The sequence below is a fragment of the Xiphophorus couchianus genome, chromosome 17 (assembly GCF_001444195.1).
Source record: "Xiphophorus couchianus chromosome 17, X_couchianus-1.0, whole genome shotgun sequence".
NCBI classification, from domain to species: Eukaryota; Metazoa; Chordata; class Actinopteri; order Cyprinodontiformes; family Poeciliidae; genus Xiphophorus; species Xiphophorus couchianus.
In genome coordinates this window covers 7927701-7943520 of record NC_040244.1, presented here as the reverse complement: position 1 = coordinate 7943520, position 15820 = coordinate 7927701, and the positions used below count along the sequence as shown (strand labels likewise).

The following is a 15820-nucleotide window of genomic DNA, read 5'->3' as shown; positions in this document are numbered from 1 at the left end:
GCCTGAGTGTAACAAATGTGCAGCTGTTACCCTAACAGTTTATGCATTTTTGCCTCATTACTTCTTTTTCTAAACACTTTGGAAAGGTTTACAGTAGCTTGTTAGAAAGCAGGATTCAGGAGGAGCAGTGAACTTCACATGCTTCCTGTGGGAAAATGATCCTGATCTTTAACCCCCAAGAGATTATGGAAGGTGATGGAAGTTTATATTCATCTGGTTCACAAAAATCACACCAGAAAATGTAGACTGGTCCTTCCTGGTCGGGGGTGAACATTTACCTCAAGTCAAGTTCCAGTATCCTGGATCTTTGTTCACACTCAGCCTAGGATTAAGTGAGAAGTGGGTGAATGGATGAGAATCTTGTCTACCGAAATGCAGGCACTGCAATCTCTGTTACAATGAAGCAGAAGCTGGTAGTCTGGCTGAAGCTTTGCAGATAAGGGAGGGAGCTTGATCATCCAGGATGTGTTTGGAGCAGAACTGTTGCTCCTCTGCATCCGAAGGAATAAGCTAAATGGTTTTAGTCTCTGATCATGATGACCTCTGGATGTCACCCGTTGGAGGCGGCCCAGCCTTTTACACTGACGGTGACAGGGAGGTTTCTTCAGAACTCACTGGAGGTACTAAATATTCTGACACGAGAGCGCCTCGGGTTCCTCAGAATGAGCCGGAGCGTCTCTGGTAATCCTCTTAATAGTGACTCTTTAGGCAAGACTCCAGGTTACCTACAACTTAAAAACAAAGACAATGGATGGATGGACAATGACTGGCCAAGTGTACCTGAAACATCTATACAGACTTAAGTTGGTGGAAAACATTGCTGCTGTTTTCAAGTGAAATGCTTTCACTGATGACTAGATCTATTAGTGCTTGAAGTTTTAGATTTTGTGCCCAAAATATTATTTACCTGGGTTTTGTCAAAGAAATGGTTTGTAAAAATCTACTGTGGAGTATTTTTGTGGTTTAATTTGGGTGTAAGACTTATTGTTAGGTTATTTTGCAGACATACATTCCAAAGGTAAATGAAGGCGAACAGACGAGGCTCTGCTATTAAAATACATGTGAATATGATGATTCTGTCCAAGTCTGCCGAGAACACCCACCAAAAATGTTAAAGAAAATTCAGTCATCAAACAAATATATACTTATATTTAAGATCTAAAACAGTTGCATGTTTTAATGATCAAGATAATGAGACAGTAACAGACATGGACACAAACACATTGTTGAAATTCTTGATTTCCCAAAGAGAATATATTCCCCACTACTGTTATCCATTTAAAAGCTTTAAAGCCTGACAACAAATCATAAAGATTTGCTTGGCAGGAATAAAATATGATCCACTGAGTGACTTAATATCATAAAACCTCAGCACACTAGTTTCCTAAAGTTAAGAACTAGTGTGGAGATCTGCCATCCAGGATTTCTTAATAAGAAAAACAGGATGTTTAACTTTAGATTTGTCATAAACAGAAGATTTTATGAGCTTTTGTTAAATTGCTGCAGCATTTCTTGACACCTGTCACTGATCATTTGGAATGATTTATCTATTGTGCTAAATAAAAAGAATCTGGCCTGTTTTATCAGTTTTATTGCTTTATTTTAGTGATGCATCAGAACTGTGAATTAGCAGGTGACTCATGTATTTCGCTTTTTTCCCCAACTCTTCAATCAATTATCGTGTCTCGAGTCATAACGTCGCGTAAATCAGATCAGTGTACTATCTATTGCTGTTGGCAGTCCTTGTTCATTTTGAAGAGTTTGGCTTGTGAGTTGTCCCTCTTGTCGTTTTCCATGTTCCCTAAAGCAACGCTGAGAATGATCCAGGAGGAGAGAAGACACTTTGATGAGCAACGACCTAATGATCACTGAATATGACATTTTGATTCTGTTCAGTTTTAGAACGATGACTTTGCTTTCCTCAGAGCAACAGAGACATTTCAGTCTTTACTGATTGTTGTCTCTTCAGACATTGCTAATAATATCTAATATTACATTGTTGCACTGCATCAACGCAGCTGTTGTAGTGAAGAAGCCAGGTGGTTGAGGGCGTTCTTTTCAAGCTGGATCTTAGCAGATTTCAGAATAGTAATGGTGCCGATCCTGTAGGTTGTTCACCATATGCACAGCTTGCTAAGCAGCAAACAGAATTTTTAAAATTAGGGGAAAATGGTCAAACCAACACAGAAGTGATTCACCAGACAGAAAAAGAACAGTTTTCTTTCACGGGCATCTCAATTTTGATCTGAAGTCACTAAAATGGCAAAATATGGTCAAGATTTTTGCATTGGGAGCAAGTGTCAGCCAAAATCCACCTCCTGTAATTTAGAGCTCTGTTGTACTGAAAGCCTCACGAAAATGTTTTAGATTAGGTTCAAAAGGCGAGAAAGAAAAATAGAATGAACTTCTGCAGAGGGAGCATATAACTCAGATGTGCAAGTGTGCTTTTTCTCCTGCAAGTCCGGTCGATTGGCCACAGATGAACAGCGCAAAACTAATGTCTCAGCCTCTGGTGCTTGTGGCATGTAAACACTATTTATTAGGTTTCAGACTGTGGCTCCTACTTTCAGAGTTAGCAGGAGAGGCAACATTTTGTTTTTCTTTCCTTTTTTTTTTTAGTTTTTGCAATTTGTTTTGCAACAGATTGTGATCAGAACATCCCCAGGAGTCATGCTATCAGTGTTTCCTTTAAGGAGCTCTGGGTTTTTGCTTGGATCTGCCTCAGACCATCGTAATGTGTAATATATATACACCTGAATACAGAGTGTCTTATCTTTCTGAACAAAAGGTTGACTTTCTGAAAATCTTTTGAAGAAAAAAAAAATCTACATAAACTCTGTGAAAATTCTTCCAAAGTTTTCTCTCTTCCTGCAATCTTCAGGAAACTCAATGACATTTACTTATGAGTGTTTCACTTTGCTACACCTTCAGCTGCAGCAATTTCCTATATTTTTTTGGGATCCACGGAAAGCTTAGTCATGATTAATGAGTGTGGTTATCTTGTGTCATGCTTGTTGGGTATCAAATAAGGCAGGTCATTAGGATATCTTAGCAAGTTATGATTTAGATCAGAATCTTGGCTGAAACTCTGGACAAACTAAAAAAAAACAAAAAAAAACTTCCAGCCATAAATCAGGAAAATGTCTTCGGTGTTTATTTAGGTTTTTCAGAATAAACAAATTATTCTTCCTCTTTTAGGTACCATTCAGCATCAATCATAATTTGATTTTTCTTGTTTACTATTAAAAACATAATTTTGTGTAGATTACAGGAAATATCTTATAGGTTCATCTGTACACACAGTTTGGTTTCTTGCCTTTTTCCTTTCTGAGAGCCATTTCGATATATTTCAGCACATTGTGTGATCCGAACACCAACTTTGTTAAATGCTTTAGAAAAACTGCCTTTTTTCACTAAAGTGGCTATAATAACAGCAGTGAGAGCAGCCTGATGCCACCTGCTTGACAGGTAGTAGGAGTTTCTGATGGTGAAGTAAAATTTAAATAAACATTTATTGTTTACGTCCTTTAAATCCACCTTCTCGTGTCTCTTGTCAAAGATTTATAACTAGGTGAATGTCCGCTCACTCACTCATCCTTTATTGCGGTGGTAAAGCTGCAGATGGAAACTATCTGGTGACTTTCACCTAATTGAGAAGGAGACCTTGTAACCTTGAGGGACTCTCCAGCTGCAGCAGTAATATGCAGAACTCACTCTCTTCATTTAAAGTCATTATTTGTCGTCCCTTACTGTTCCTCCTCTGTCGCTCTGCTTGTGACTAACTGAGGAAAAGCTTTCTTATCTTCTGAAAGACTAAATTCCTTTTTCATAGAAATGGATCCTTATCTGGAGTCTTTTATTGGATTTTTTTATATGAAACTCTTAGAAGTCATTTTATATACTTCTTTCCACTGGAGTTTAATGCTTCCTTTTTTTGTTGTTGCTTATGAAGAAGAACAGTTTGGACTACGTTACAGTCAATATTAAAGTAAGAGCAGGAGACAGAGCCTGAGTATTTAATCAAAGCTGGATTTTCCTGTGAGCTGCCAAAAATAGAAAAGAATAAATTCCATCATACGGAGGATTCAAATGGCTTTTCAGGAGCAGAAAAAGTCCCGGCGCCACCTTACAGTGCAATATGAGTTTCTTGAGTTCTAATGAGAATGTGTGCTTAAAGAACTGGCAATAATTGAATTTGAGGTTTAATATATGCATAGTCAGACTAAAACCTTGAAACAAAAAGTCAAATGTCTATTCAAAGTGCTAGAATGAAATCACAAAGGACTGAGACCCAGCTCTTGACGGATTAAAAATGACAAATGCACATTATTTCCCTGCAAGGCTCAACTGTTCTACAAGAACATGAAAGGAAAAGAGCATTTTTGGTGTCAGACTCTTGGTAATTGCCCGAGTCCCATGCTGTCTCCCTCTCAGAGAGCCCTGTCTGCCGGAGAATCTTACTAAGAAAAGAACAAATAAGGAAAAAGGAAAGGGCAGTACGTACAGAGGCAGCAGATTCTTTCTGGCAGTCCCGTTTAGCAGCTTCCTGGCGTTCTCAAAATCAACAGAAGAATCAAGAAAGGTAAGGGATTTACTGCAGTTTTCATTTCTGTATCCTTAATTGGCAGATTGTAAATGAGTTATCCTGGCTGATGGATAACTAGGGGACATAAATCCAAATGCGTTCTGCTTTTTCCTCGATGTTTCTGGTTCTGTCGTCATCGCCGTGGCAGTAGAATTTTTCCTGGAGCAAAATCAGAACGGGTCAGTGAGCCTTTTGGACGCCAAACCTGTAAAATCTCCCGACATACTTAAACCTTACGGCTACTTTGCACTTTGTTGTATGCAATAAGCCAAGACGGGCAAGTCATTAGGTTTGATTATTGGTAAAGGAATATACATATTAAATGTACCATATCTTAAACTACCACAACAATAATTCACACTCCTGTTTAATGGTTGTGTCTCTACCAGCTACAGAGTCGCATTTTGTCTCATTTTTCTTTGCAAAACACCTCAAACTCAGTCAGACTGGATAGATGGCATTTGTGAAGTCTTAGCTAAAGATTTTTGATCAAATTTAAGTCCGAGCTTTAACTGGACCATTCTAACACATGAATATATTTCGATCTAAAGCATTGCACAGTAGCTGTTGCTGTATGTTTAGGTGCTGGAAGTTGAAACTCTGCCACAAACTGAAATCTTTTGAAGCTTCTAACATCTCTGAAGTCTTTCTTTCACATTAAAAATCATCGTAATGGTCAGAAAGCTCATATTCTTTTAAACAGCAAGATTACTCACCTGGCCTGCGATGCGATTGTGCAAATGTTGCACACAAAACTAGGCAGGGCTTTTAAATAATACAGTTGTATGTCTAAGTGACTGACAGCAGTAGGAGGAACAAGGATTGAGAGTTTTCTGAGTTCTTTTAAAAAACTGATTTACCAATCAGTTTAAAGAATGCTGTGGTTAGAAACTTGATCTTACGCTTGTGATCAGCCCAGAATATAATTTTGTCAGTGAGGGAAAGGAAGTGTATTTCTGTTAGTTGAATATTCCGTAATAACACATCTTCGATTTGAATTGGTTGTACAAAGACCTAAAAGTTTTTGGTTCTGGTACTGAAAATAGTTCATTATTGTTTTTATTTCCATCCATCAGCAAGACTGATGGATGGAAATATCAGCAGCACTGATTGACCAATCAGTGGCAGATCAATAGAAAATCTGGAAATACATTCATGCTTAAGTTGAACCTAAATAAATAGATTAAAAAACGATGAGAGCTTTAATAACTTAGTTGAAATGCATTTTTAAACTCTTCAATTGCTCTATAGGATGAAAAACAAAAAGTAAAACACTATTAATATTCTTGTCTTTGTAAAATGGTTAAATGGTTCATGTCTGTGTAAAATGTTCCACTACGCTAACTGGTTAGCTTAGCCGTTGTGTTTCCGGGCTGTGCGAGGAGCTCAGGTACATGGAGAGAGCATGTTAGGTCCCTGCAGAATCAGTCCTGCTGTAAGGCAGTAGTGCTAACCACCGAGCCTCCACCCAGCCGCCTCCAACATCACCGGATTAAAACCGATACAATCCAAAGCTTCATGCAGTTTTTAAACTCTTACATTCCATTTAGCCTGAGGGCAGGCGAAGGTTTGTAATGGGACTGGTGTGATGGCTTTATTTGACAGCGACAAGCTCGGATCGACAGCACACACACACAAACACGCACATGTGACTGTCATTGCGACTGCTGTGCAGACAATCAAAATGTTGATGTTAGAGGCTGGCACAGTGACGGTGGCTCCAGATAAGATGGAGAGCTGGAAACGCTCCAGGCTTTCCTCTGATCTCTAAAGACTTTGGACAACCATCGCTTCTCTGCTCACCTCCATGTTCCTCCAAAACATCGACCCTCTAAAGTCCATGTTTGTCTTTGGGGAGGCTGTTAAAATACTTTTTATGTATCTGTTTTCAAGAATGCCTGGACAGAAGCTGTGGACACGGGTGGCTGTACTGGCCCTCCTGGTGCTAACGGTGATGGCAGCCGTAGGAGGGAAAGCAGAAAAACAAGGTGATTACTGCAACCTGTCAGCACACTTGTGTTATAACGAAGCAATTTGGACCGAGCAACTTCAAATTAAGAAATACACATGCAGGGCTTCCACTTCCTGGGTGATTAATTTACCAGGGCACAACTTAAAAAAAAAAAAATCCCCAAAAAGTTTTAGGTTGAAGTAATTGGTCTCTTGTGAAAGTTTACAATAAATCGTAATTTGCAACAAAGCGGAAATAAGTCTGAAACGTTCCTCCTGGGAAAGGAAATAAATTTAAGCTGGTTTAAATTAGAGGGAAAAAGTTTATTTGCATTGGAAATTAGTGCAAAAACCTGAAGCAATTACAAAAATACAACAGAGGAAATTAATGTTGTTTTTATTTTCATTTTAAAACATGAGCATTAAAAACATTGTCTTAAGAAGAAAGTTAGAGATGAACAAGGAGAACTTCAATCTTGGATAACTTTTTGTAAAAAAAAAAAAGTCAAAGAACATCTTTTTTTTGCTAAAAATAAACAAATTAAAAGCTGAAATAAGTGCATTTATTTGGAAGGGATATGGACAAAAATATAAAAATATACAATTTAAAAACTACTTACTTCAAAACTATAAATGAGACTTGAATCTGATTTCTCCTGCTTTGTTGCACTGTGCCACAAAATAATTCAGACGAGAAGCCACTCAGAGTTTAGAATATCTGCGTCTCCAAAATCTGTTATTCGTACAGGAAAGAAGGAACGCAAATCTGACTGTGGGGATTGGCAGTGGAGCGTGTGCGTCGCCAACGAGGGCGACTGCGGCTTGGGCACCAGGGAAGGAACGCGCACAGGAACCGACTGCAAGCAGACCATCAAGACCCAACGCTGCAAGATCCCCTGCAACTGGAAGAAGAAGTTTGGAGGTGAAATATTTCTTCTTCAGAGTCTAGAAATGTGGACAGTTTTGTTAGCATCAGTGGAAAAGACATGTAAAGCCCTACAATGGATTAATCTTTAATTGCAGAAATGTTATCTCACGCCAATACATTTAGAAAAATGCAATTATTACTTTGCGCACATTTATTCAGTTCTTTGCTGAGAAATAATTGCTTTTAAAAAAATAATTGCTTACAATTCTGCTGTTACTACAAGGACAGGGAATAGTGGATCCAAATCTAATAAGATTATGAAAAAAGGCCCTTAAAAGAGGGCCTGAAGTGCTTTCCCACAAAATTATTCGTTTTACCTGAGCAAAGAAATCAATTTGCAGTCCCAGCAGAGTTTTTTTTTAGACCTTATAATATTTACAGTTATAAATCAGAATATGTTCTGACAGGCTGGGGAAATTGTAAAAATCATAGGCTACCTTGGGAAATTTGGATCAACTTAGTTAAAGTAAAATATAAATTTAAAAATGCCTCAGTAAGAATTATACTTTAAATTAACTTTTGATATTCAGCTATTTATTTCAAGTATTTTGGTTTTTGTATTTTATTGTGTCTGTTTTTTCTTTACTCCTTTTTGTATATTCCTTAGATTCCCTTTTTGTTCATTCTTGTCATCCATTTGTTTTGTTGCTTGTTGGTTTTTTACCTCTCACTCAGCTGCAGCCGTCCTGGTGAATAAACTCAACTGGTTCTAGTTTTTCTAATTACCTCCACAGCTTTTATGAACTTCCTCTTCCTCAGTTCCTGCTGTTTGCTATTGCACGTGTTGTCCTATATGCGCCTAATCGCTGGGTCCTTTCATGTTTATGTCTGTAAATAGTAATAATAATCATCATAATAATCTGCTGTTATCTTGACTTATTGTTCATCATTCAGAACCTACTATGACATTATTAAGAATACTAACACATTGGCCACAAGGGATTTTTGTTTGTATTTTCTGCTGAATTAATTTTCTGTTGATTTTTATTTAGAGAAAATACAAGCAAAATATAAGATTTTTTCTTTTAAAGGCTTTTTTCCACAACCTTTTACTTGTGTTGGCATCAAATCTAAAAATTGTGGAGAAAAAACCAGCTTAATATTCATAGTATTTTAGTTATTGACTACCGTACCCAGAGAATTCCACCCTTGTACAAGTACATGATTTCCATTTGTTGCTCCACTCCTCCTCATAATCCATTGTTGCGTGTCATTCAGACAAACAATGGCCTCATTTTCAGAACAGGAATGCATAAGCTAGCTAATTAGAGGTAGAACAGAAATGTCTGCTGAGAATATGATACATTGTCATGGAAATAACCATCCAACATCGTCATTGCCAGCACAACAGAGTAGCAGGCATTGTTTTTACCTTGTTTGTGGGGGCGTGTAAATGGAACCACCATGAATAGGGTTTGGCAGGTTCATAAATCTCTGGACAAATTTTGTCAATCCACAAGTGTCGCCGCTGTGGAAGGCACATTCATTCACCTTTTCATAGTTCTAGCTCATCTAAACAGCAGTTTCTAAAGCGGAATTTGTCCAACACATCGTTTTTACACCAAGGGAGATCTCGGTGTGAGATTTCTGAAGCTGAAATCTCTTAACAGTGACAACCTTGGGGTGACTTTTGTTCCCAAAGTAAAACCTGTAAGGCTTTGCAAGCAAACCATCAGAAATGAACAGAGTAGCAAATGTTTTGAAAGGATAGCACGAAGTTACATAGATCCAGACTTCAGAGGAAGGTTGCTTGAGAAAATGAAGTGGATGTAGATCAACATTCCCATGTTTGTGGTAAAGTCGCTGCAGTTACTGGATCTATGATAAAAACCAGTGTGTGGCACTGGGGTCACCCCAGCTGGAAGGCCTGTCAACATGGCAGCATCCTGACCTGGAACGTTTGCAGCTCTGTTCAACACAGCTCTGATGCTGTCACTTTGACAAAGTTTGTCCACAGACACATTTGGATTTTAAAGGTTTTTTAAAACAACTTGGCCTGAACTGGAAGTGCCTGCAGGGTCAGGATTTACCATTATGTTAACGCCACACACATACAGAAGGTGAAACTATCACCACTTACTCTGATATACTACAACATTCCAGTCCTGCTTGCACAAAAAAAATACATTTGGAGTCAGCAATTCCACCGTGGAGCCTGGAGCAGCATTTAGATTCTGTGCTGCTAAGCAAATTATTCTCGTCAGAGTGTAATATGTGCAAAAGTTTTAAACCATCATAATTTCTTTTCATTGTGCCTTCAAGGGGTGGTGGTTTCCTAGATGAATGAACCCCTAGGAAAGTCTTATTTCAGATGGGCTTCGGCCTTTTAAGGCTAACGCTAGTCACTTTAAGTTCTTCTGCATGCATAATCAGATACGACAGAATGAAAAGCAAAAAAAAAACTTGTCTTTAACCTGTCTGACAATGAAAATCTGAACTTAATTTATTAAACAGGATCTCCAAAACTGCAGTTTAACCTGCATTTTCCGAGATACTGACCAGCTGTCAGGCCATTGACATTTACCTTTTGTCAAAATCACTCCAATGCAAAGGCTGGTTAATTTTTTTATTTTAACATATCAGCTTTGAGGAAAAGTCGTTTACAAAGGAGCAGCGGCAAAAATATAATCAGTTTTATTGACTTTCTGTCCGTTTTAATCAACATATTTACCATTTAAAACAAGCAGAACATCTCATCTTACCCCTGTTGGCCTATTTGTTATAAATATCCACTTTAATGTTTTTGCTTTTCTTTTATTAGATATTTTATTGCCTTTTTTATTGCCTGCTGTATGGCTGCTGTTTTTTATTTTTAAGCTACAATTGACATTTAAAGTTTTTAAAAGTACAACACGACATAAAGTCAAAAGAGGTAGCTGTTAATAATTCTGCAGAGTCATTGTTTTCACTAAGTGAACCCAAAGTAAGGAGTCACCTTTGGGACTACTGACAGAGGTTACAAACACTCTCATTGCATCGTACAGAGAGAAACCGCTCACACAATGCACCGCAGCCACTCTATGAATTTTAAGAACAAAGTTTAAACTTAATGATATTTATGTATTCCTGGTTTGTATTTTTTTGTTAGATATCTATGAATATAAAGTGAACACAAACTTCCTAACCCCAACATTTAATTATATACATATAACAAACATTCATTCATAGACTTCAATTTCACTTTTTATGATATATAATAGTTAAAAGAAGATAATGGAATTCTTTTTAATTTGAGATTAGATCAGCAAAGCTAAATAATTACATGCAGAGAAAAGGTTTATTACTCACTGATTTAGAGGCAGAGGTATAGAAACTCTTTGGCACAACAGAAATATTAAAGTACTTGTCAGAAAACTGTAGAAAAACATTTGCATTCATATTTCACATTCATGAAGGTAAAATAAAGAACTATACGGGCATGTAAAGTACAACAAAAGTACTCAACAAATCATATTTAATAATTTTCAAACCTTTAATTCATTTCTTCATTGAAAAAACAGGCAGCGTTATGAAGCATATATTCAGAAATAGTAGTGTATCTTTGGCAATATCTTTGATTTAAATGATGGGTATATGATACAAAAAGGGTGTAAAGTATTTCTGATTTCTTTTCTTAGAAACTGAGCATGATCCTGCCACCACAAAGTTTTTATAAATGGTAATATGACAAAGCAAATGTATGACAGAAGATGCCTCGCTTAGTAGAGACCATAATTATGATGCTGCCTCCACCCTATCTCTATGGTGACACTGGTGGTGGCAGCGTCATGCTGTGGGGAGGATTTTCATCGGCAGAGACAGGGAAGCTGTTCAGAGTTCAAGTGAAAGCTTTTACAAGATCTAAAAGACTTGAGCTTCGGAAGGACGCCATCTTTCAGTCGTAAAATGACTGTAAATAAATTACTCTCTTTTCAATTCATGTCTTATTGTGGCTCTGTGAAAGTTCAGAGCTAAATGAATTTGAGAATCTAGACTAGGACTTGAAAACTGATTTCTCCTGAGATAGTCTTCTGAGCTATTATGCAAAAAAAATAATAATACATAAATAAAATAGGAAGAAAAACCTCTGTGTCAAAATGTGCAAAGCTTATAGAGACAAACCCAGAAGAACGGCAGGGGCATCTAAACGAAAATTAAACGATTTACAGATTTCCTCTCAGTGTACATTTTTGCACTATTTAAAAAAAAAGTCAAAAAGTTCTAGAGGTGTGAATACCTTTACAACCCAGCATTTTGCACGTGGCACTTCAGAATGTCGCACAGCTTCCTGATAAATTCGGTACAAGTGGGATATCTCTGTCTGTCTCTGACATAAATTATGGTTGTGAGGGGAACACGGCTTTCAAAGTTGGTTGCTCAGGAAGTCCCTGTTGGATTCCTGCAACAAAGGCCCTGTCACTCCCTCTCTCTGCTCTCCTGCCCTGCGCTGCCTCGCCTCTCCTCTCCTCCCGCCTGCCCCCCGCTCTGATGAGCACTCTGGGATTTCGGCTGCGGTGACACGGCCTTTCATGTGAGAGGAAGCTGACGAATGAGTGTCACAGCCTCAAGGGAGCCTGGCTGGACTGGCAGCAAAATAATGCAAGAGGAGAGATGAGAAGCTTGGCCTTATAGAACACAAACACTTATGTGCACACTGCGCACACACACATCCTCTGTAAGCCCACTTTTACAACACACAGCAGCTAATGGCATTTTCAGAAGCAATCTTGCATCTTTAAATGGTCCCTCAAATATTTGCTTTCATAGAAAGAGGCTTTCACAGGGCTGTAGCTATAGATTTCATCTGTGTTATTTCTCCAGGTGGAGCCAGATTGCTTTTGATTACATCCATCTGTTGTTAGGTTTCATCATATAGCAAATGTAAGATCAAAACACAGAGGTCCCGTCTGCTTCTGCACTGGGAATCATCTTTTGTTGTCGAGAAGAGCTCCACGAGGTCACTCTGGACCAGTTACTCATTAAGCAGCCATTAAACACAAATCCATGAGCTCTGAGAGGTTCTTTCAATCAAATTCATTTTATTTTACCAGATTTTCTCCCTTACTTGCTCTTTGAAATGTTGAGATCCGATTCCTGCGTTTTTGCTTCAGGGGAATGCAAGTACGAGTTCCAGGACTGGGGGGAGTGTGACCTGGCGTCGGGGAAGAAGAACAGGACCGGGGTACTGAAGCGAGCGCTCATGGATGCGACCTGCACTGCCACCGTCACGGCGACCAAGCCATGCGGAAAAATTTCCAAGCCCAAGCTGCAAGGTAAGCTGGGGAAGCGAAGAAATGATTGCTGGATAAAATGGGAGCCCTCGCTGGACACGATGAGCCTGTCAGAAGCTATAATGATTCTCAGAAATCATGTGGAACAAATGTCTGTCTCTGGCAGAAAAGAAAATTAGGTTACTGCTGAGTTTCAAAAGCAAAAACGAAGCTTGGGTGGAATCTAAATGAATGTATTAATGGAGGAACTTTTGCAGAAACCTGACTTGGCAAAACAATTGATCAAACTGTGCAAGATTAGCTTTTATTTGCATTTCTTCTATAGCATCTTGCAGGTCTTCAGTCTCCAGTGATATAAAAATTACAGGCATCTTGTACAAGTAGGAAAAGTATGGAGAAGTATGGGATTGTCCAGAGCTGGATAATTCTGGTTCTGTTTTATTGAGAGCTAATCAAGAGGTAACACAATTGGAATGAACCTCTGAAGTTTTATCATGCTACTTTTTAAATGGATCAAAAATATGTGCTGGTAGCATCAGTTGTCAACACGAGCGGTCCTGGATGGGGGCTGACAGGGGCCACTATCCCCTGTAGAATCTGTCCTGATCCAACTTACAGCCTCTGTACTGAAGAGATTAAACTAAATCATTCTCTTGTGATTACTTGCGCTGGCACAGAAACCATAATCCCATGGATCAATTTCATTTTTAGCTTCACAGTTCTAATTTAACATCAAATTAAAATTGACGTTGTTGCACTTTTAGCTGCAGCTGTATTGAGATTTTACCAGTGAGATCAGAACCTACAGCTCTGGTAGTTTTTTTTATTATTATTCTTTTTTCCTATGAATAATAGGAAAGATTATTGCTGGCCCCTGCTTGTAAATTTGGTCTAGAAGCGACACTGGTTGTCAACTTACAGTGGACCACATGAAAAAGGTTGTTCCGCAATAAAGCAAATTTGCACCTTTTTAAAAAGAGTGAAAGTCCAGCATTGTGTTTAATCTGAACGAGAATCTATTTCTTAAATTACATTTATTCATTTTATCAAAAAGGGTTAAATCATAAGAGTAGCAAACAGATCATTTGGAAGTTGTTTAAAATCTGTGAACTTCAATAGACATAGTCAATGTTGAAACTAAGAAATTTTCTTGTTTTTCTTGTGAAAATATTTTTCTACTCTATATTTTTGTCAACACATTAAAAAATATGAGACTGTTCCATGTTTACCACAGTGTTACATCACTCTTACTTTGAGCAACACTTCAAATAGGAACAAAGGACACTGCCTGACTGAAGCTGTTTTGACATATAGGATAATACATAACTATATAAATCTCTTTTTTCATTGAATTAGATTCTACAGGTGAATATATCAATACAATGAATGAATCTCTATTAAGTTTCAATATAGTGGATTTTCCACATTTTGTAGTTGATTTTAAATGTTAGGTCAGTGGGTTTACCGTTTGTTTTTCTCTCTTTCTTCTACCAAAGTGCTGAGCAACGGCTGCTGATGACGTGTTTATGACGAGGTTTTGTTTTGCTCATCACACGTCGGTCAAAAGGTTCCTGGATTTCTTTTTAATTAGAATGATTATGCATCAGAATATGTAGCAACTTGCATCAGGACTGAACCTCCATCATCTCTCCTGATAATTACTGTGCGAGTTCAGTAGATTCTCGCCTTGTCTCCTCAGACATCGCATGCTGATTGCATCTTTGCTAAATCCAACAAACCCTTGCAAATGATTTAATCTCAGGCAATGTCATGTGTGATTTGCATTCACATTCAATTCTCCGTCACGCAGAAGGAAATCCTCCTTCTTTACTGTGAAGCTGAAGCTTTGAGTGACAGGATTAAACCCGGACTGAGATAGTTAACTCACTATTCAGCTGTAATTACAGGCTTTTAACTTTCCTCAGCCATGTCAAAGTCACTGAACTCTGGAACAATGTGAGTTTCTACTTGTGATTTTCTGTGGTAAATGGAGAGTAATCAAAAAAACTTAAGTAGCAACAAGTATTGACCTAATGGGTAAAAATGCAATCATGTGAACACTCGTAGGAAACATTACTGTCTGGTAAGAAGCAGTTGATTCACTGTGGGTCAGTGCTGCTTGTAAATTCTGCAAACAAGGATGTAAATTAGCCACTGCCAATGCCCCATTGTCTAAACAGAATTATTATGAGTCTGGAAATGTTGCCAACGGCAATAAGCCGGGTTTATCACGCTCAGCAGCTGACGAGAGTGGACACAAAGTTTGCACAAAGAGTTTGCCTAACCTTACTGTCGCTTCATCAAATAACCACAATCAGGGAGGTTCATTTCAAATCCGAGGTGATGTGAAATCTTCTGTGGCAGTTTGCAGAGCTGTGAGCCATTTAACGTCTGTCCTCTTTGGGTTCAGATGGGTTGGGTTTTATGGCCATGTTGTTTGAGATGCTTTTGAGGAAATTTGATCTACTTGCCATCTGTGTAAGTTCCCTTTTTCTTTTCATAAAAGTTTTTTTACAAACTTTAGCATGAAAAAGTTTCTGTGGAAAACCTCCCCAAAAACTAAGTACACCCACGGATTAAGTAGCTTGTAGAATCCTGGTTTGACTTTGTAAGCCTTATTTTATTTTTTCATGCAGTCCCAAAATACTGTTACTTTTCCTTCTCGCCAAGTTCTCAATGATCTCATAACTTGTCACAGATTGGTGGAAAGTTTTTTCTATTGCTTTTCTGAGATCATTGCTGATTGGTAACAGTTTCTCAAACTGCGAAAAAAAAAAAAGAAACAACAAAAAAATGTTTTTAGGGTTACTACGTCCTTTCATAAGCATTACCTGACTGCTATTTTTTTACTTAAAGCCAATGGGAGCAAGGAGGTTCTTAGTTTCTCCAATGTATCTCTGTAAATAGATTGATCCGAAGTGGAACACAGAGTTAGATTTAATACATGAATTGAGAATGCACCTATTTTTCCATCTAAATTACAGAGGAGCATGTTCAGGATATTGTAATGCACTGGAACTTGGGAAAAGAAAAGGTAAACCTTTCTTTATGCCCGTAAGTGTGACTGAAGATCAGACTGAGTTTGAGTTTGTGTTGCACTCCAGATTCACCTGTTTACATCACTTCTTGTGAGGGCCGACTGCCTGG

The 15820-nt window shown here is 38.1% G+C and overlaps 1 protein-coding gene across 2 annotated transcripts in view; it reads left to right on the top strand.

The window, feature by feature from the left end:
- ptn (pleiotrophin) overlaps positions 1-15820 on the top strand; it is a 43063-nt gene that overhangs the window by 21635 nt on the left and 5608 nt on the right. Inside the window, exons 1-4 of one of the 2 annotated variants that reach the window (XM_028043527.1) lie at positions 4559-4582; positions 6479-6573; positions 7284-7457; positions 12554-12715. In XM_028043527.1, the coding sequence (XP_027899328.1) occupies positions 6480-6573; positions 7284-7457; positions 12554-12715 (430 nt within the window). In that variant the 5' untranslated portion in view covers positions 4559-4582; position 6479. Of the gene's footprint in view, positions 1-4558; positions 4583-6478; positions 6574-7283; positions 7458-12553; positions 12716-15820 lie in introns of those variants that run through there. The other variant, XM_028043526.1, reaches the window with a different exon arrangement.